Genomic DNA, 21,247 nt, shown 5'->3' with positions numbered 1-21,247 from the left:
TTTATTGGGAATACTCTGTGTGCTTCTCATCATCCCTGCTGGGAAAAGCAGGGAAGATAAAGGCAGATGTATCCTTTATACTTTAAAGTCTAAGCCAGTGCCTAACCAACAGAGATAAGAAGGAAATTCTTCTTTGATTGCTTATCCCACAACTGTCCAGCATGAAGACTGCTTAGCCAAAAGGCTGCAGCACTGTCAGGGACAAGCTCATAGGCAGCAATTGCCAGCCCTGGTATCTGCTCAGTGCTGTTTATAGGCCAGCAGCTGGGGATCAGCCAGCCCAGTCTGCAGCCTGGACCCTGCCGCTTTCCCCCACACTTCCCTGCTGTGTCTGGGGGGCAACACTCCATCCTCTCCTGCAGCCTGTGAGGTAGTACACACTTTTTAAGTGTGCATCCCCATGCACAATGACTGAAGTTCCTTAAAAAGTGTGTACATAAAATCAGCTAGAAATTAGGTAAGGTTAGGTGGACAGCTAAACTAGAGTGGGGATGGTGCAGCATGCAGGCAAAGGTGGCTGAAGGGAACTGCTGCCTTCCTCTGTGGGGTGACCGTTCATTTGTGCTGTAGGTGGGTGCTGTACTCCGACTGAATTGGGGTCAGGCAGAGCTCCTGCACAGCTTTCCCAAGGGCTGAGAGCAGCTTTCCTGCGATCGAACTCCTGGGTTGGTGCAGCTCTGTTTTGCTATAGTGTTCACTGTGTTCCTGATAACCTCTTGGTCCCCATGTAGTGCTGCTGGGCTGTGTTCCAATATCCAGGAGCTTTCACCTTCCACACACTTTATGCGGGACAAAAATATGCAGATCATCCCTTTGGTCTGAGCAGGAAGCCATCCTGCAGGTGGAGGGATACTGACAGCTTTTTGCATTATTGTGCCGTGGAGCATCACCTTTCCCCAGCTCTCGTGGGTCCCTTACAGGTGCTGCCATTCCCATGTGATTCATTAATCTCTGTGGCAGTGGTGGAACTGAGCAGCCCCAGTTGGGCGGCTGTGCTTGCCCAGCGCTCCATATCCCTCAGCAAGCACTCTGCTAGTCTGGGGCTCTTCTGTTCACTTCTACCCACTGAAACCACAAATTCTCAATGAATTCCTGTGCCCGAGTGAAACTATATCTGGAAAGCAAACATGTTTTGTGTTTACATGAGGCAAAAACCTCTTTGGGAAAAGGACAGTTCAGGCACAAGTGGCGGTGAGAGCGATGAGAATTCCCCTGTGAGTTAAGAGTTGCTGTCTCCAGAAAGAAGGATGCAAGTGTGTCCCTTCAAACGCGTGTAAGCACTAGCCTGAGCGAGGGTGCTTCCCTGGAGCTGGCACTGAAACAGTTAAAGAAACTGCAGTAGGGATAACCCGGATTCATCATAATGGAAGCTTAGTACCACTGGGAGAGGGGACCTGCAGAGTTGAACAGAGAGGGAAAGGCATTAGGGGCTGAACAGGGAGGTTTGGCTGGACCTTCTGCTCCCTACCGTGCCCTGAAGGCGGCTGTGCATGAAGTGCTGGGCAGTTCTGTTTGTCACCCACACCTTCCAACTTGAGGTGCTACCAAACCTATCCATCTGATACAGGGAGGGGAAGGAATGTACGTAGGTAAGGGCACCGCAGCTTGCACTGCTCCCTGATGTGAGGTGCTTAGATAAGGGAAATGTTGGGGGTGTGTGCAGATTAGTGAAATACTGGGGTTGTATGCAGAGGTGTATATAGAAAGCGTTCTGCCTCCCCTAGACCAGAAAGCTGATGGCATGAGGAGAGCAGGAATGGAAGACACAGGTGCCGTGTCCTGCGCAGCTGGGTTGCTGTCTTCTGCTGTAGGACAGCACGACTGAAGATGTCCTGTGCTGAGCAGTTCTGTCTGTGGCTTGGTCCCAACTGCACTGCCCTGTTTTCTGTTCCTGGGACTCAGATGGAGGGATTGGGATGTGCTGGTGTGGGAAGACCGCCAATGATGGGCAGTGCGATGGCAGCAAGAAATGAACTCTGGGAACTGAGCAGGAGCAATGACCGATAAGCCTGGAGCAGGAAGATGGAGCTGCTCTAGGAGCATCCGTGTGGGTGCATCCAGTTCCTGCTGCAGGTTCACATGGCTCTGTGTGAACCGTGCTTCCCCAGCAGCAGGTGCAGGTGAGAGAAGGCCAGTGTTGTGAGGAGGAAGGAAGCGACTGGCATCCATGCAAATCAGTTATCAGGAAGGCCACGGTCCCACGGCTGCTCCCTCATCCCCACCTGACGTCTGCCTGCAGTGCCAGAGGTCCCCCGGGATGTGCCGGTGACAGGGGCCCGAAGCAGCGGGGCAGGGGAGCCGTGACCCCTGCGCTTCTTCCCGGCTCCTCTCCATCGCGGCTGGGGCGCGGGGCGGCCGGCTCCGCGCGGAGCAGCACAGGCCGGGCCGGGGGGGATCGGTGCGGCGGGGCCGGGGGTGCCGGTGCAGCCGGCTGGTCCCACCCCTGCGCGCCGCTCCCCGCCCCGCGGCCCCGCTCCCCCGCCCGCCCTCCCTGACGTGTGGCGCTGGCAGCCCAGCCGGTTCCGCATTCCCGACCCCTCCCCGCAGCCCGGGGCCGCTATATAACCGGGGCTGATGCAACCCACCCCGCCGCCCGCCACAGCCTGCGGGAGGCGCGCACCGGGGCGGCGGGGGGCGGCGGGCCGAGGCGACCCGGCGGCGGCCGGCACCGGGACCGACACCGGCGGCGGGCGGGGCCCGGGGGTCGGGGCAGCGCCGGGCGGCGGCGGCGGGGCCGAGCCTGCAGCCCGCGCCCGGCCCCTGCGGTCGGGCCCCGCGGGCACCCCGGCGGCCCGCTCCCCGTGCACGGTGGGTGCGGGCGCAGCGCGGTGCGGAGGGACGCAGGGCGGGCCGGGATGGCGGCGAGGAGGGGGGTTGGGGGGGGGGGGGGTCACGGCCGCAGCCGGGCCGGGTGCGCCGAGGCGATCTTGCCGCCGCTCCGGGTGCGGGTCCGCGCGGGGCCGAGCTGTGCGAGGGGGCCGCCTTCGGGGAAGGGGTAGAGCCCCCGCGGGGTGGCGAGGAGCAGCCCCCGGGGCGGTGGGTGCCCACCCGCGCTGCGCTCCACTCCACCTGCCGCTGCTGGGGGCCTGCGCTCCGCCGGCGCCGTGCGGACAGCGCTCCCGGCTCGTGGCCGGGGAAGGAGGGGGCCCCGCCAGCCCCTCCGCCCGCTCCCAAGTACTGCAGCGCTCAGGCGTGGAGTTGAATGGAAGTTGCGTTCTTTTGCACGATCTGCTCCGGGAGGCACTTTTTCCATCCTGAGGAAATAGGCTTGAGAACAAATCGGGGGAAAGGGAGAAATAGCAAGAGAGTGAGAGCCCCCTTATGTTTCCATTTTCCTTTAATGAAGGCCCTGTGGAGGTGTATTTGAAAACACAGGGTCTCCTATGCCTTCAAGGAGGGTGAGAACACAGTGCTGGCTGCTTCCAGGGCCATATGCAGCGTATGGTGGCCAATGAAATGGGGCCTGGCTCGTTCTGTTGCTTGTCTTGGCAGCCAGCTTCATGGCTTGTGTTACCAGCCCTGGAACACAACCACTGCCAAACCGTGTGTGTGTGTGTGTGTGTGTGTTTGGACTTGGAGCTCAGCAGAAACAAATGCTCCAGCAACTCAGACTGAGATTTTTTAGCTCGTTTTGAGACAACTTGCATGTAAGAGCTCTATGTGGAGGCCATTGCCGGAGCTGCACTGGGAATTGGCTGGTTAATGCTTTTGAGGGACGTCTGGGAATACTGATTGTTGGAGTTCACATCCTCAGTATGACTCCTGGTGATTGAAAAATGTGGAAAGCTGTCTGTGTGGGGGTGAGCGTGTGGGTGGGACCTGCTGTCCAAACCATCCCCGTGTCAGGCAGCGACTGGCTGTAGGTTCCTCGAGTCCCTGGGATTTAATGAGGACAGCTGGAAGCCAGGTGCAGGTTGCTTCTCTGCTCCTCACCATGGATGATGCTTCTCCCTCCTCTGTACAGCTGAGAATGACCTTCCCTACAGGATGCGAAGGTCTCTGTGCTGTGCTCCTGGCTGCCGAGGACCAGACCTTCCCTCCTGCTCCCTGTGCCCTGCATTGCTGCAGTGTACCCTGCTGCACTGTTCAGAGCGGTGCTGAGCATCTGCTGTGCACTCTCCTTTGCTATGCTGCCATTTGCTGCTTCAGCTGCGTGGCTTGGGCCGGGTACTTGGCAGCACAATGCTTTGAGCGTGTGAAGCTTCTCTCCCTGCAGGAGGCTGTGCCCTGTCAGTGCTGGCTACCCCAGGACCAGGGCAGGGAGAGCTGCGGTGTGTAGTGTCCTGCACCTGTCCCACAGTGAGAGCCCAGCACAGGGCAGGCACAGCAGGGCTGGTGTCGTTTATCTGGGCTGTTTGCATAGGTTATTGTTTTGCACTATCTGACCAGATACTAACCCAGCACTGCAGGCTGTTTGATGTGCAGTGGGAGCTGCAGATCTGTGTGAGCCTCCACTGAGCAGGGCTGCTGCAAACTAGCTGTAGCTGAGTGACCAGCATAGCTAGCTATGTCAGCATTCAGAACATAGCTTTGTGGAGTTTGTAGCCTTCCTTGAGCCCTGAGGTTGGAGCTCTGTGCCTGGGGAGAGTCATCTCTTGGAGATTCCAACCTTGCTCATATGTGACTGTGGAAGGCCCTGGGGGGATGTTAACACATCTGCTGTTCACCTCTGTGTCTGAGCTGCAGCCTGGCTCAGGTCAGCACATTCCCTCCTCCCTGAATCCGTTTGAACTGCTCTAAGCAGGAGTAGGACAGCTTTTACCCTTGTGCTCTTTACTGCCCGCCTGTGTGCAGTGTGGCACGGGAAATGTCAGCCACAAATGTCTGCTGCAGAGGCAAATAATTAATTGCAGTAGCTGTGGGGAGCCTTGCTGCACTAGGTGCTGTGCAACCCCCTGCTGTTACAGGTTGCTCCGAGTCAGTGACTGCATTGCAGTGGTGGGGGTATAGCATCGTGCTAATCCATAGCTTTTTATTGCCCTGAGAAGGGATGGAGTAAAATGCTGGGGAAGGAGGAGGACTGCAAGCTGACTGCTTTGCTAGTGGCAAAGGGTTTATTTCTGAAGCTGAGGACTGATTTCTCCCCTCATAAGGGGGTAAGTTACAGCATCAGACAGGTGTGGGCCACAGTGGTGTGTACAGCTGGGGGGGCTGCAGCATGGCAGGAGGCACAGTGCAGGGGGATGGGTGCCCCTCTGATGGGAGAGAGCAGGGAGATGGCAAGGTCTGTGTTGCTGTCAGAAAGCTTTTCACAGCCTTCTGACTGGGAATGACTCGGGCATTCACGCTGCCATCTGTGTGTAGCTCGGTGCTTCGAGCTGAGCCAGGCTGTTCCCACTCAAGAAACGGGTTTAGAATTCCACTTCCTGAGGATCTGTCCTTCAAAGCTTCTTCCTCTTCTTAGCATCGAGGCCCTGCAGTCTGCTTGCTGCAGCTCAGTAGTCTGGGAGGAGATGTTACACAGTAGGCTGTTCTCAGACCCTGCAGTACTCTGCCAACTCTGCAGGGTTACCCATGGGAGGGAAGAACAGAGTGGGCAGATGGGGGTTTCTGGTAAGGGCATAGGTGCTGCTTTGGCTTTGCAAACCCAGAGCTGGGTTGCAGGAGCTGTCTGCCCCTTGAAGATGGAAGTGAAGCATGGTGGCAGCATGGCACTGCAGTGTCTGGCTCACAGAAGTGGCATGCAGAGCTGGTAAGCCATGCTGTAGCCATGCCTCAAACTGATATTCAGACAAAGGAGAACTTCCTTGAATGCTGTGCAACACTCATTAATCCTGTAGCCTTGCTAGGAAGGAGGCAGGCACAATTCAACCCAATGAGTGTCACAGCAGTGCTCTGGGACACTGCAGGTGTTGGGTTCCTCTGCATCACTGGGTTCAGCAGGTGAATGAATAAATCCACAGTGATGGTTAAAGACCTTGTTTGCAAGCAGTAGTGCATGGCGTGGGCAGCTGAAAGGACAGGTTACGACCAAAGGCTGCCGTTGTGTGTTGATGGTTGGCAAATAACCTTGATTCTGATCAGTGTGGCCTTTGACACTGGAAGTTATTGCTCTTAAAAATATGGACCAGGAGAAGCCAGGCAGTGCCATACCGCAGGTTGTTCCACAGCCTACGTCAAACCAAGTGTGCCATGCTGATCCCAGTCCCCTGGGAATGGGAGCACTTCTTGTTCTAGACAGAAGAGGCTGCATACACCTGGCACTGGGAATGTGAGGTAGTGGTTTTCTGCCTCCAGCTCTGTAGTGCTTCGTGCTGGGTGCTGAACCTTGAAGTGAAAGTGCTTCTGGACACCAGTGACCCTTAGCCCCTGCAGCCTCCCCTGCCAGATGTGCCCAGATGAGAAGAAGCTAGTGAGCATGCTTCAGAGCAAGTGATACCAAATTGCTCTGTCTTTGTTTAGAAAGTTGCTTTCTTGAGGCATGAGAAGGTGGGCATGTCAGGAAAGGGCTTTCATATAAATCATCCATCTGCCAATGAGAAGGAACTGGAAGGATGTGAGGTACATACAGACTGAGCAAACTTAATAGTAAAAATAGTAAAAAATGACAGTAAAACCATAATATGTTCCACGAGCCAAATGTTGCTTCTCATGGATGGCAGCATTACCTCTGATCTCCAGAGCAGAGTTCTTGCCTGTTGACCATGAGCAGGTGAAGGGCTGATTGCTGTGACGTAGAGGCTCCAAGGCTGTACATACAAATGGTGGTAGTGTGGGAAGTGCTGATGTACTGATGAAGAGATCAGAGATGCTTGTGTGGTGGCTGGCGGACTTTGGCAGGTCTCCTGTCCATGGCAGCTGGCAGGCAGTGGCAGACACCCAGGTGGAACCTGGCTGGGAGCAGTGGGCAGCAGGAGGGCTGGCAAGGCAGGCTTGGCCTTATTGCTGTGCTTTTTGTTGTGGGCAGAGGAGAACCATGCTGGTGTTTACTGAGTGGCAAAAGCCTAGGATGGCAGTGTTATGTGCTGGACTGGGCATAGGAAGAGTTCCTGGTTCAACCACTGCAGATGTCAGAGTGCAGCATAGCTTGTGTTGTCTCTTAACAAGAGACTGAAAATCAGATTGTAAACAGCTCCCACCGTCACCGAGGAAGCTGTCAGCGCTGCTAAGACAACAATAGTAATCTGAATTGAAGTGTGGCTGTCAGAACCTGCTTTGTAATGTTGTGATCCTGTCTGCACGATAATGCTACAGTCACAGCAGATTTGTAAAGAAGCAGGCGGCACGCTTGGATGAGTGAGGGTGCATAGAGTAGACCTGGTGAACAGTGGGTACAAATTAAGGCTGCTTCTGTATAGAGAAATGAATGTATGACTTTGCACAGGTGGGCATTCCTGTGCCAGATTTAGTCTGTGGGTAAGAATAGCACTGAGAAGGTGGCAGGGGGGCACGAATGTAGGCTAGCACATGGAGTACTGCCTTCAGGGACCTGGGCTGCGTGGATTGTGCCTACGCTCATCGGATTTATGCTGTAACTGCTGTGCTAATAGCATCTCTTTAAAAAAAAAAAAAAAAAAAAGGAAAAAAGAAAAAAAAACAAAACAAAAAACAACCCTCAGAGTCACCAAAAAAAGGCATCAGCAAAATCAGCATGGAGAAATAAAAACACAAGCAAATGAAAACTTGAACTATAGGGAAAAAGAAGAGAGGGTGTGGGGGACAGTGTCAGTGAGGCACTGAGCAAACGTGTCAGTGAGGCACTGAGCAAACGTGAGCAACAGCAGCTCAGTGAAGCAGCTTCCCACAAGGCAGCTGGTCCCAGGAAAGACCAGATTCAGGCAATAGGAGGAAAACGGGGTGCACTGCATGCTGCCTTGAAAGTGCTGAATTGGCTGATGTCAAACTGCTGACCGGAAAGGCATGGCTGGAGAGAAAGGGCAGAACCATGCATCACTGATATTGAAAGATGCAGCAAGAAAGGTGAGAAAAGGAAACTGTACTGTTGTCAGCTTTTAGAGATATGAGCGTAGCTAAAGTGACTGAACTTGCCAGTAGAGTGTGGGTCTGGGAGAGAGTGGTTCCAAAACAAATATGCAAAAGGAACTGTGGTAATTAGGAGCATTTACAGAAAATTTGGCCACAGGTCAGAGCCTTTTACAGCACTTGCTAGGACAAGGAGCAGAGCTGAAGGAGCACAAGCTGAATGCTGAGCCATGGAATCATGTGCTGCCCAGGTCTGTGCTGTAAGGTTAGTTGCTGAAGCGAGTGCTGAATGCCACAAGCTGCTCATCATTAGGCTGGAGTTCTAAGAAGGCCTGTTCTGTCTCATCGTTAGCTGTGGAGCATCTTGAGATGTTGTGGCACAATAATAAATAGTATGGGTGCAGAATGTGCAGCTCCAGTGAATGTAAACTTGAGCAGCAGGCATCATGTAGAGAGCAGTGACAGATGTAAGACTACACACATTCTCTTTCCCCTCACTGCTTCGCTATTGGCTTTATTGCGTGCAGGTGCACAGCTGGTGCAATTCAGGAATTGTGTGGTTCAGCAGTGGGACACCAGCAAGCTAGGTGTCCCCGATGGCACAACTTCTATTGGCTGGAGATGCTGAAAGGTTGCTTAGTATGGAGAAAAAAGTTGGTGCTATTATAGTAATAAGTTATGAAAAGAATAAGGAGTAAGGATCCAGCCAAAGCACAGTGTTAGAAAGTGGAGGAATACAGAAGTGAGTTGGTTCTTGTTCTTTAGAAATAACAAACACTTGCAAGGAAATATCCAGAGAGGAATTATAGACTGGCAGTGTACCAGCTGTATTCCCCATGTTCAGCAAGGTCTGGTTATTGAAAAACTACAGCTTAAAGGTCAAACTCAGATCCTGAACTTTGAAGTTCTTTCTCCCCTGACATGTGAATCTGGTAGAAATATGCTGGAGCTACAGGCAGGGTTGTCAGCCTCAGAAATAAGACCAAGTATTAAATAAAATGACATACTTGGGCATTTTTAACGTGGTCAGAGTGTAACTCCTTACCTTTAGGGTTATCCAGGAAAGGTGAACGTATCTGAGACTTGGGTTGGAACAAAGTAGTTGAAGGAGAGAATCCCTTCCATCAGCAGTGAGTGGCAGCGCCTGGAGTTGGGGGTGTCAAGAGCTGGGCTGGATTAGTTCTCACTGCCCCCTGCTCTGCAGAGTGATGCCATTTCTCCCCATTCCTGTATTCTGTGATTGCAGCCCTGCTGGGAATGGTTTACTTTTCTCTCCAAGGTCTGACTTGACTCTTGGCAGTTCTCAGCATGCTCCTGAGCTTCCTGGCTGCTAAGCAGGATCTCAATTGAAGGAGTCATTTTCTTCTTTCTCGCTTCTGTCACAGCTCATTCTGATAGGCAGGTTCACATTCTTCCAGGTAGCTTCAAATGCTTTGGTTGGAACAGCTTCATGTTTACTGTACACAGATGTGCATGCGATGGGTGCTTTGCCAGTGCACTAACTGGGTCCAGGATAAGTTTTTCGTGTCAGGTAGGTATTGGGCCAGCTCCTTCACTGAGGCTGTCTCAAGGCATGTTAAGGCACCAGATCAGAGGCAGAGAAAAAAGGTGGGTCAGATAAAATGCTGTGTTTTCCCCAGTCTTTAGCCAGCCTTCCCTGGGAAGCTGCTCAGACTGGAGTGCTGGGTGACACTTAGTGATCAGGCCATCCCAAAGTCTGGAAAAAAAACAAATTTCTCCTCCCTCCTTATTTCAGAAATCATGGTGACCACGAATTCTGCATGGCAGAGGGCCTGTGCTGTGCAGCCCAGCATGTAGGTGCTGTTGGCTGTGTGTCGTGGTGCAAAGCAATGAATGAAATCTGGTCCCTCAAGTCTGGGTTGAATTTAAGCATCCAGTGTTGGACTCAAGTCAGGTCTCAGACTGAAGTATATAAAAAGGTGAACCAAGGCCCCAGATTAATGTGAACTAGAGCAGCTCACGCAGAATTTGCAGGAGGCAGGCTTTGAGATTCATGTACTTCTGCAACTGATTTCTGTTGGTTTTATTAGGCCCAGACTGTTCAAGTTTGGGGTGGATGAGAGGGGTAGTTCCTGAGGAAGATGGCAGGAATTTAGGCACACACCTCCTTGCCTTCGGTTGCCTGGAGCACAGCCCAGTGCAGGATGGTGCCTGCTGTCTGGATGCCTTTAGTTACATGTGGGCCTGAAGGCTGGGCAGGGAGGTGATTGCAGCTTGTAGCACTGAGAGCATCCGTGTCCTGGTGCTGTGCAGCCGCTGCAAACGTGGGATTACAGCTATCTGCTTGAGGGACTGTTGTGGAAGAATGAACGCTTTGGATTGTTTTATGTCTCTGCAATCTCAGTGAGTTGATATGTGGTCTTTTCTGAGGTCAAGTGTCACTAGCAGGTATTTTCTCTTTTCTTTTTTATGGCCAAATGGGCAGGAGTTCATTTCTCAGCTAGTATTGCTTTCCTCCAGAAGTTACTCATCTCCTGCTCCTTGTCAGGCTGACACATCCCTGTGCAACACTCTATCTAGCTCAGCATTTGCCCTGCATACCAGCAGTGCCCTTTCTCATCGCTCCTGAAGGATGACCAGAGGAGCAGAGGGCTTGCTTCCCACTTGCTGCATGCCACTGCCTCTTTATGATAACCACGCTGCATTTGCTTACTATGCTGTTAATAAGTACTGTTGATTCCCACTGCTTCCTGCTGAGCACACTCTACAGAACAGCTTGTGCTGACACCTAATCTCCTTGGTGGCAGGTTAGGGCATATGACAGCTCACAGCATATAGTGAAAGCACTCTCTGGTGCAAATCTCTTGCTCTGTCACACCAGGATGGCTTGCGTGGCACCCATGCCAAGAGCTGTGCAGCTTTCATTTGCTTCTCTGTTCTGGACTAACCTGTAAGATTGGCTTTCCTTCCCATTCATTCCTCATCTCCTGTTCCCTGACATTAACAAATACACCAAATAGACTCCTGGTCAGGAAGATGTGCCAGTTCCAAGAAATGTGTAACATCTGTGTTTCTGGTGATTAACACTTCAGCTTGCTCCTGCTGACCCTGCTCTAGCAGGGTTGGACTAGGTGACCCCAGAGGTCCCTCCCACCTCAGCTGTTCTGTGCTCAGTGATCCATCACTCATGCCTCACATGCGGCTTTGCAAAGGATTTGTGGCCTAGTGGCAGTGCAGTTCTGTCGCTCAGGATGGTCAATGTGGAGCAGCTGTGGCAGCTGGCCTGGCAAGGTGTGTGTGTGCCTGCTTAGCACAGCTGTGGTGCCTGCACTGAATATCTGCATTGCCCCTTGCCTGCTCTCCCGGTGTCTGAAAGCACATACTTCAGAAAGAACTGGGCGAGTGCGCATTACTCTGAACTGCATGCATCTCCTGGCTCTGGCAGTCCGTGCTGTCAGTGCTTCCATCACTTTGCACAGATGCTTGTTGAATCCTGCATTGTGACCAGCCCCAGTGGTGGCTCAGTGGGCTCTTAGTTCCACGTGTGGCCAGTTCCTCTGTCGTCGTGGCTCTCTGGGAGCTCAGGCTGCAGTCCCTCTGCCTCCTGGCGCAGGCGTAAGATGGTGCTGCTGCCCCAAGGCTCCTCAAGTGTGCTGGAGTTGGTTTGGCTGGACAGAGCAACACAGGAGCACAGTGACGTATGGTCGTGTTGAAGGTGCAGGAGAAAAATGCTTGTAGAGTGGACAGAAGTGACTACATGTTGTAAGTGGGTCACTTCAGAGTGTCCCACGCCTGTTACGCAAGCAGAGATGTACTTACACTGTAGCTGACAGCCACCTGCTCCCTTTGCTTTTTGGCTGGTGCTGCAGCTCCAGCTCTGCAAGCTTCTCATTTTAGGTCTAATTTTATCTCTTAGCCCACTCGTTCTTCATGTTTCCTTGTAACCCCATTTCTTTTGCCTGTAAGTGACTTGCAAAGCTTGTCCCAGTCCTATTCTTGCCCAAGCTGTATGTTTTGTTTTTTTTCTAATAGAAGAAACTTCTTGCTCATTGCTCCATTTCCCCTCCCCTCCAGCCTTTGTTTCCTCGTGTTTGTGCTGGGAGATGTTTGCTCAGTAGCAGCTTTTCTCTCAACAGCTTTTCATTGTTTTGTCCTTGATCCCAGTGTGCCATGCCCCTGGTCAGCAGGCTCAGCCTGTCCAAGGCGCTCAGCCTCAGGCACATTGTGGTCCTCTTAATGCCATTTGCTTCTTGTTCTCTACCTACTCATTCACCAACGCTCAGTAAAGAGCAAACCACGATCTTATGCACTCCAGAGAAAGGCTTGGCAAAACCAATAGTCCATGAGATCACATCACAGCTTATCCTGTAAGTCACTGCAGCCAGCTCATGTTTTTCTGGTGCTCTGCTTCTCAGGTCTCTTCTCTTCATCTGCAGGTCAGTAGCATATCTTTCCTCTCAGGATTCATATATTTCTGTCAGCCAGGTTCTGCTCACTCCTTGCCTTTGCCAACCCCAGGGAAAAGTGGCCACTTCTGGGGCTGTGAAATAAGAAGCACAGAAAGGCTTGGGTTGGAAGGAACCTTAAAGTTCTCCTGAGCCCCAACCCGTGCCATGTGCAGGGCTGCCCCACAAGCTCAGGCTGCTCAGGACCCCATCCAGCCTGGTCTTCAGCACCTCCAGGGCTGGGACACTCATAGCTTCTGGGCAGCAGTGCCAGGGCCTCACTGCCTTCCGAGTGAAAAAAATTCTCCTCAGCAACTAACCTAAATCTCACCTCTTCTAGTTTAAAGCCATTCCTCCTTGCCCGTTGCTATCAGAACATGTAAAAAATTGGTCTTCCTTCTGCTTCTAAGCTCCCTTCTCTTCTCCAGGCTGTATAAGCCCAGATCCATGAACCTTTCCTTACAAGAGAGATGCTCCAGCCTTGTGAGCATTCTCATGGCCTCCTCTGGACCACTCCAACTGCTCCCCATCTTTCTTGTGCAGGAGCCCCAGACCTGGGTGCAGTACTCCAAACGGGGCCTCACAAGGGCGGGGCAGAGGGGGACAGTCACCCCCCATGCCCTGCTGCCACCCCTCTGTTGATGGAATTCTGTGCCACGCTGTGAGCTGGCAGTAATGGGCCATGTCCTGCTCTCTCTCCAGCCTGCGGAGCTGCTGCCCTTGCTATGATGCCTGGGCAGATCCCCGACCCGTCCCTGACGGCCGGTGCACTGCCAGGGCTCGGCCCCTTGACAGGACTGCCTGGCACCACCCTGACAGCTGAGGAGTTGAAATACGCCGACATCCGCAACATTGGGGCCATGATCTCACCACTCCACTTCCTGGAGGTGAAGCTCGGGAAGAGACCTCAGCCTGTGAAAAGTGAGGTGAGTCTAAGAGCTGCTATCAGAAGGCTCCTGTGGTGCTTTCCTCCCATCTCTGGTGGACATGAGCCCTTGTGTTCTGGTATCATGTTTTAGCTGTCTCCTTGAACCTCACTGGTGTTGAGTGTTTGCATCTCCTACTGCCTGCAAACAGAAATCCCTTAGTTTGAGGCCCTAGTCTGCTACTCCTCTAGCAGCTTTTGATCTGCAAGAGCCAGAGAAGCCCTGCAGCTGGCTGGGAATGTGCTGGCACTGGAAAAGGATGTGGTCAGGATGCAGCTGCATGGCTGATACCCATAGTGAAGCAGTACTTGTAGTAAAGCTGTGCCTGCATGGATGTCATGCATCAAACAGTGGGTGCAATACTCACATGGCTGTACGTGCTGTGGGACAGAGAGTCTGTAGGCTGTGTGCTGCCTTTCCAGGGCACAGCTCCTTTCCTCTGTGGTACCTTAGAGCTGGCCCTGCAGCAGTTGCTTGCCCTCAGTGCCTGTGGGGATGGGCATACAGTCCCACCAGCTCTGTGTTAACAGGAGCAGGGTAGCCCTCCCCTGCTGTAAGCACTGAATGTGCTCTAAGCTGCTTGCTCAGATACTGTGGAGGAAAGATGAGGGAAAATCCACTGACAACCTCCTGGACTGCCACCTTGCCTGCAGCCTCCTCCTCCCCTACATGGCCTGTGGAGCCAAGGAGTCGAGGATGGCAAATGAAGCGTCCCTGGTGTGGGTTTTGCAGCAAAAGACTAGAAGAGCTGAAGCAGTGGCTGCTTATTCCATGAGTAGCCAAGAAGCAACCCACGCATAGTTTTGCAGTGCAGCCTGCAGCTGCTTTCTTCTTGCAGGGAGTGGGAGCCTGAGTAGCCTGGGCACCATCATGCCCTGCTCTGTGCAGGGAGGATAGGCAGGTTTCTCTTCTGTGCTGTGGGCAGCAGCATCCCCTGGCATGGGGTGTCTGTCTGTGTCAGGGCACGCAGAGCTCACCCAGTTGGTTCTGGGCACTGGCATGGGGGGGGGGTGGGGAGCCCTGCAGGGCAGCCTGTGCTCCTCTTGGGGCAGCTGGGAAAAGGTGCTGCCAGTCTTCTCTGCCTCCAGAACCCACACAGGATATGTCTCCTAGGCTGAAGGCAGCAATCCTGCCTCTAACACTGATGTCATCCTCTGCCCTGGATGCAGCTGGCTGGAGTAATTCAGGAGGCAAGACAAACCTACTAACAGGGCTCACCTGCAGATTGATTGCTGCAGCATGCTATGGTGGAGATGACGCTCCATCATCTTCCCTCATGTCTCTCACTGAACTGAGTCTTAGCACCAGGGCCATGTCACCATTTTGAGTTGAAACAGGTAGGAAGGAAGAAGGCTGCTTTCTTGAAGTCGCAGAACTGGTGAGCAACAAAAAGTGAAGCCAAGAGTTCAAATTTTGCTATCTGTGTGGAGCTCGCCTCCCTGTAGGCCCTAAGGGACACCCTTTACTGGCCTTTACTGGCCCTTTGTGAAGTATAGGGGAAGCTGAAGGAGATGGGGGAGAGTCAGTTGACTGCTGCTGGGCAGAGCAGCTGGGCATGGAAATGTGGCAGGTATTTCCAGAGAGACAGTGAAGGCTGCATTGTCACTGTTCTCCCAGGGCAAGGCAGCAGGGCATGGAGTTAGGGCCTTCCTGGTCTCTTCTTCCAGTGCCACCACTGGCCTTTGGGAAATCAGTGCAGATCCCTCCCTTGTTCTCCCAAGTGTAGTGCACAATACCACACACACTGCTGTGGCAGAGGAGTGATTGCAGCCTGATGCTGTGGGAAATCTGTGTGGTTTGTGCTGACTTTGCTTGTTATTTTTCTCTGTGCTTGGGAAGTAAGGTACAGCAGATGCAAAAGCTGTTAGTGTTATAAAACTTGGACATTGTCTTCTAAACATTAGACATGCAGCTTACTTAATTCTGCCCAGACAGTGTTTCATCCCATCCTTGCACATCATGTTGAGATATTATGATTAGTGGGGTTTGGACTAGAAGAATGTTAGCAGCTTGCCTGGATTGGATGATGGCTCTTGCAGCCTTCATTTCCTGCAGGCACCACCAGCATATCTTTGTCTGGGGACACTTAGGCAGCCCTCAATTTCACCACCACTTTGTGGCCTCAGTACTGGAGATCCTGCAGCTCTGTTTGAGGTCCTCGAGCCCAAGAGAAAGCAATTAAGCTGCTCAAATGGTGTGTGCTGTGAGAGGCTCCTCTGAGGTATACCTTCTAATCACACTCGCCTTGGGAATGCTAGAGAAAGGAGGAGGCTGCCTTGTCAAACGAGTTACTCTTACAGAACATGCAAGTAGGCTGCTGAAGTGATTGTAAAGTAAATGCTTCTGCTGCTGTATTTGAAAAGATTATGCTGTCGGATGTCAATTGTTAGGAACAAGACAGTGCAGTCTGAAATCTCCAATTTCAGAGCCCCAGGCCAAATGTGGATGATTGTTTGTGGGTCTTAATGGCAACAGGGTCTTTTTCTCCTGTATCTGTGTCCCAGAGTGCCATGGGATGCTGAATTTGCAGGACTTTCTGCCACTCAGTTTTCTTGAGAAGGAGCTGGACTGAGTCCCTGGGTGTAAGAGTGCCATAGGCCTCTTACACAGGTTTTGTAGTAAAAATCCATGAATATTTTGATTGTGTTGTTTTCAGCTCACAGGGCTTATTAGCCTGGTCTGTGTGGTTTGCATTGGATAGCAGTGAGCATCTGGGTCATGGCAGGCAGCACTGCTGTGCCCTTCTTCCTTAGCAGGGATGCAGCAGCTGTCCCCACCTTGCTGCAGTGTCCGGGTGACTTGTCCAGCACTGAGGATGCAGCACTGGAAGTGCACTGGGAGTGGGCAACAAGCTGGGTTCAGCTCGTCCAGGTGTCTCTGTATGCTGCATGTAGCTATGTGTTTGATGCTTTGAAGACTCAGAATGGTGTCTCTAGATGTCTATATGTGGCAAGCTATGCTGTTCTGGCAGCAGTGTGCTTCTTGGTTCCTGGTGAGAATGGGACCATATTGCTGGTGAGAGTAGTGTCAGGACTGCTAGGGACTCCCAGCCTCCTCCCATGCTCCCCCGATGCTCTGACCTGGACTTCTGCATCTCATTGCAGCTTGATGAGGAAGAGGAGAGGAGGAAAAGGCGTCGGGAGAAAAACAAAGTAGCGGCAGCACGATGTCGTAACAAGAAGAAGGAGAGGACGGAGTTCCTGCAGCGGGTGGGTGCCCTGACCTGGAGGTGGGCTTGGGGCAGAGGGCTCTGATATCTCCCCGTATCTGCTGGAGCAGGAGCACTGTGTGAGCGTGGCTCAGGACGGGCTGGATGCCCGCTGGCTCCCTGCCCAAATTCCAGGAGGTTTCCTCATTCAGAGGCCAGATGCCCTCTGGTGGTGGCCTCAAGACAAAAACCACTTCGAGCACCTTTTCTTTAAGGGCCGGTGGGATACAGGCAAACGACACACGTGTTGTTGCAGACAGAAAGGTGAACCTTTAAAATTTGAAAATGCAGGTTTATTTCCCAACATCTGCCCAGGCCGTGGAAAGCAGCCGGGCATGGAGGCTGCTGTGGTGCAGCAAGGCCCTGTCCAAGGAGATAGTTATATTTCCTAGCCCTGACACAAGGTGATGGGCTGGGTAGGAGCTGCCTGGAGGAGCCCGATGTCTCGGCATGTCTTCAGGCTGCTCCTTTACTGCAGGGCTGAGTAGAAGTGGCTTGTTGGCCAAGTATTTCTGTTTGCACCTTGTCCTCGTGGAGCAGTCACGTGTGCTTGTGTTTCTGCTGTGCTAGGAGTCGGAGCGCCTGGAGCTCATGAACGCCGAACTGAAGGCACAGATAGAAGAGCTGAAACAAGAGAGGCAGCAGCTGATCCTGATGCTGAACCGGCACCGTCCCACCTGCATCGTACGGACAGACAGCGTCAAGACGCCTGAGAATGAAGCCAACCCGCTGCTGGAGCAGCTGGAGAAGAAGTGAAGGTGGCACTGGAGGAGGAGACTGGCGCGGGGTCTTCCAAGGTCTCTAATGTATGTACTGTATGAAGAACTGTGCACCGAGGCCTGGTGCATCCAGGACCCAGTGGGCTTCCTTGGGAACTATGGACCAAAAAAAATGTGGGGACAGAGAAGACTGGGAATCTGTCAGCTGTCCACTCCGTGGCTGCACCAGGGAGCAGGGCTGGTGGCACGGGTGAGGGCAATCTCTGTGTGATACCTCATCATGACCTTTCTGCCTGTTTGCGGCCCCGGGGACCCACGGCACGCAGAGGAAGAGGAGAGGCAGGAGAAGAGCTCCCACTCGGCCCTCTTCCCCACAGCCCTCAGCGTGCCCGTGGGGCGCAGGGGCCGCGTCCTGCCGGAGCCACCCCACAGGCCGCCGCTCCCGGCACACACTCCGCACGGAGCCGCAGACACTTGAGGCGCCCGGGCCGGTGGCAGGCCCGTCGGGGCCCGGTGGCGCAGGCGCCCCCCACAAGCACACTCTCAGTATAATGTTTACAGCCCAGCTGTCCGTGTCGGCCGTGCTTTTGAATGCACATTTTTACACTTTTTTTTGTAAAGATATTTTTTACGAAAGTTTTTATACAGCGATCTCTATATGGATTTATATAATCACTAGATGTGATCCCATAGAAATGTATGTTACGACGGTCTGTTTGTTACAAACGCATATGCCACAGTTATCTCCGTTGTGTTACCTGTCTGGCCGTGGGCTCCTTCCCCCAGCACGCTGGGACTGGGGCCCAGCAGCCCTCTGCAGTGCTGCCGCTGCCGCCTCCACCCATGTATGTCCTTCATAATACTCAGTTCTGTATCTCCCAGTAAATGTTACCTTTATGTACCTCTTGTGCTCTGTCTGAGTCAGGCCGTGGTGGGCTCTGGATGGAGTTCAGCCCCATGACGGGAGCTGTGGGGTTTCTGACTGTGCTGGCTGTGTTCTGGCTGACTGGGATCAGGAGACTGATCCCAGAGCCGTTTTGGTCTTAGCTGTGTTGAAGGCATTTATCTGGGGAAGCTGGGAACGTCAAAGGTGGCTCTGACATCTGTCAGTCAAGCAGTAGCTCAGTGCTGTACCTTAGAGGGGATGCGGGGCATGAAATGAAGAGGTGGGAGATGTGGGAGACCATTTCATCTTTGCTTCTTCCTAAGTTCAATTCAGTTACGAGTGCCACAGCTTGAGCCCCATTAAGGAAGACAAAGAGTGGTTGCATGTTGCAACATCAGAGTGGTGACGATCCCACTGTGGAAAGAGGCAGAATACAGGTCCTCTGGGCCTCTCCTGGGTCCCAGCTTTCTGAGAAGGCTGAGCCCTGCCAGTGCTGAGCACAGGGACGTGCAGGATAGAATGTAATCAGCCAGGTGGCACCCAGGTGCTAGGACAAAAGGGCTCTCTAGGACTGAAGGAGTTGGCATGCTCATGTGTGTAACCAATGCCTGTCACTATATTGGTGTGCTTCTGAGTCTTACATACAAAGGCAATGGGAAGGCACCTTGCTGTGGGCAGGGCAGGCTTCATCATATGCTTGGAACACCACCAAGCGATGGTGTCCTGCATATTGTCTCAGAGGAGCTGTGGTGAACTGATCTCCCCATTCCTTTACCAGTGTGGATGAGGAGACTTTGATGAAAACTGAGCTGTGGTGCAGACACACGTTCCAGCCAGTAATGCTGAAGTACTGCTGGGGGGAGGATAAGCTCCCCCTAGATGTGGTAATAGATGTGGTAAGAGTGCAGGAGGTGGCCTTTTCTGAGCATGACTGCTTCTCTGGTGTACATGTATTTATCTGCAGTTTCCTCTTCCACCTCCAGCAATATCTGACATTAGTTCCTTCCCCGTCTCATACTTTCTTCCTCGATTTCCCCTTCTGTTCTGTAACTTCTGTCTCTGGGATCTCCCAGAATGCTGCCAGCTGCCTTTTTTAGCGTAAGGTGTGTTGGATCTTGTACAGGCAGTTTTTGCCACAGGAGCATTTGCTGGCTGAGGTGTGCTAGAGAGACTTAGAAGGAAAGGATCTGGAACAAAGCTGGTGAAGAAAGGCAGCGTGTGGCCTGGCTCCCACCACAGCTGTGCAGCCCTCTGCAGCTGGATGGCACTTGGTTCTGCCCAGCAGCAGTGGCTCAGGCCTCACCCTACTCTCACAACAAACCAATGTTGGCACTTCCAAGGAATGTGGTGGCTCTCACTGAGCTGTGCTGAAAGTCTGCGGAGCATTTTCTGGGCCTGCTTTTCTCTTCAGGACTTTATTTCCCCCTGCAGAGTATTCAAGGTGATGAATTTCCAGGCTCCCACATGTATCAGTTTCCTCTTTCCTGGTCAGAGCAAGCTCCTTGAGGGACATCAGATAGCCCAATCACAGTCATGGCACGCTGCTTACTCTCCTGGACAGCCCGCATGCTCACCCTTATGTGGAGAGCCTGTGTGACTCCCATGTACTGTCAGCCTGGGCACTGCTGTGAGTGCAGGCGATGGATGGCCCTTCTCTGGCAAACAGCCATGCTGCGCTGAAACTTCCTGCTATGAAAACAGCTGGCTTGAAAGAGAAATATAAGATGCTCTTTGAAGCCAAGCACACTGAAAGCAGACAGCAAAGGCAACTGCAGCGAAGTGGTGGATCTGTGTTGGTTTAATGTGCAGTGCCTCCTGCCAAGGCTCAGGCAGAAGCATTCTGAGCCCCGGCAGTGCCAAGGCAGGATGTGCCTGTTTCCTGTATGTCTTCAGAGCAGCCCTTTGCTGCACTCCGGATCACTGCCAAGGAGATTGCCCCTCAGTTTAAGGCATTGTTTTTCCAGGGCACTTGGTTGGACCGCAGCCCAGTGGTGCGTTACAGTGGTACCACCTGAGCGTGTTCAGAAGCAGGGGCACATTTCAGGTATGAGCCCACCTCACCTATAATGTTGCATTTCTGGCCAGCCCTCATTCAGCTTCCAGCACTGGGCTGGCCCGCTCCTTGTTCCGAGCCAGCACGGAGCTCCCAAACCCAACAAGGAGTGTCGGTACCATCCTCCCAAGCACAGTCCCACGCAAAGGCTGATGATTTCACCTCGAAACGACAAAAGTTGCTTCCCAAAGGTCAGCCCGCTGCCTGCCGGGCAGGGCCCGTAGTACCCCGAGCCCGGTGCTGCCCGAGGCCGCCAGCAGGAGGGGCTGCGCGGCCGTAGGAGAGCCGAGGCCTGTCGGGGACCCACGGGCTTCTGTCCATTTCCATCTTCCGGGAGAGCCTCGTCGGGCCGTTACTTTTCTTGGGGTGATTCCATGATGCTGCGATGCGTGGTGTCATCTAGCTTTGCCAATGACCTGCCCTTGTTTCCTTTTGAGCTGGGGCCAGCAGGTATTCACTTATCTTTGTCTTTATTGGTTCTTCTACTTGGCTGGAAAACAACCCCTAGAAATCCCCAGCCTTGATATTTACCAAGAGACACGGAAACTGGTTCACGTGGTGCTGGCCTGCTCTGAGCGATGCCAGCACAGCCCATGGCTGCAGTGGGGCCTGGCTGCATGGCATGGCTGCAGGGAGCGAGAGAACCCACCCGCTGCTTCCTCCAGCCTGGAGACAGCAGCTGGAAGCAAGGATACAAGCCCAGTACTGCAAGAAGAAGCACCCAGTGTGTGCTCAGTGCTACTTACAAAGCCTGATGTGGCTCGAAGCAGAAGTGGAGTTTGGGTATGTGTGACAGCGAAGTTTCGCTGCTGCCTGTCACGTCTCAGATGAAGCTTCAGGAACAGGATCCTTTGCCAGTAACCACCACCTTGTGCTGATGTTATCTGGTTTCTGCAGAATGAACTTGCTGAGCTGTCATCTGTATCGCTGTCGGGGGAAGTCCTGACTCCTGACGCTGCAGTTCCCATGGTGGCTCCACCAGCGCCCTGATTCCAGCGGCACCGCCGGGTGGGGAGGATCTGCTAGATACCCGCGGCAGCAAGGCTGGGATTGCCGGGAGGAGGTGGGCGGTGAGGCTCTGTGCCTGCCCCCGGAGCTGGCAGAGCTTCCAGGCAGCCAGCCTGTG

The 21,247-nt window shown here is 53.2% G+C and overlaps 1 protein-coding gene across 1 annotated transcript; it reads left to right on the top strand.

The window, feature by feature from the left end:
• The first annotated feature begins 2,567 nt into the window (after positions 1-2,567).
• Positions 2,568-18,083, top strand: JDP2 (Jun dimerization protein 2). The gene is made up of 4 exons (XM_065752330.1): positions 2,568-2,808; positions 13,032-13,255; positions 16,360-16,464; positions 17,034-18,083. Exons 2-4 carry the CDS (start codon positions 13,055-13,057, stop codon positions 17,217-17,219), a joined length of 492 nt encoding a protein of 163 aa, XP_065608402.1. The 5' UTR covers positions 2,568-2,808; positions 13,032-13,054; the 3' UTR covers positions 17,220-18,083.
• The last annotated feature ends 3,164 nt before the right edge of the window (positions 18,084-21,247 follow it).

This window comes from Cyrtonyx montezumae, unplaced genomic scaffold (genome assembly GCF_038088225.1).
Source record: "Cyrtonyx montezumae isolate F1298 unplaced genomic scaffold, pur_monq_1.0 scaffold_10, whole genome shotgun sequence".
In the NCBI taxonomy this organism is placed as follows: Eukaryota; Metazoa; Chordata; class Aves; order Galliformes; family Odontophoridae; genus Cyrtonyx; species Cyrtonyx montezumae.
Note: the sequence above shows the minus strand (reverse complement) of the source record. Positions and strands in the feature narration are given on the sequence as shown.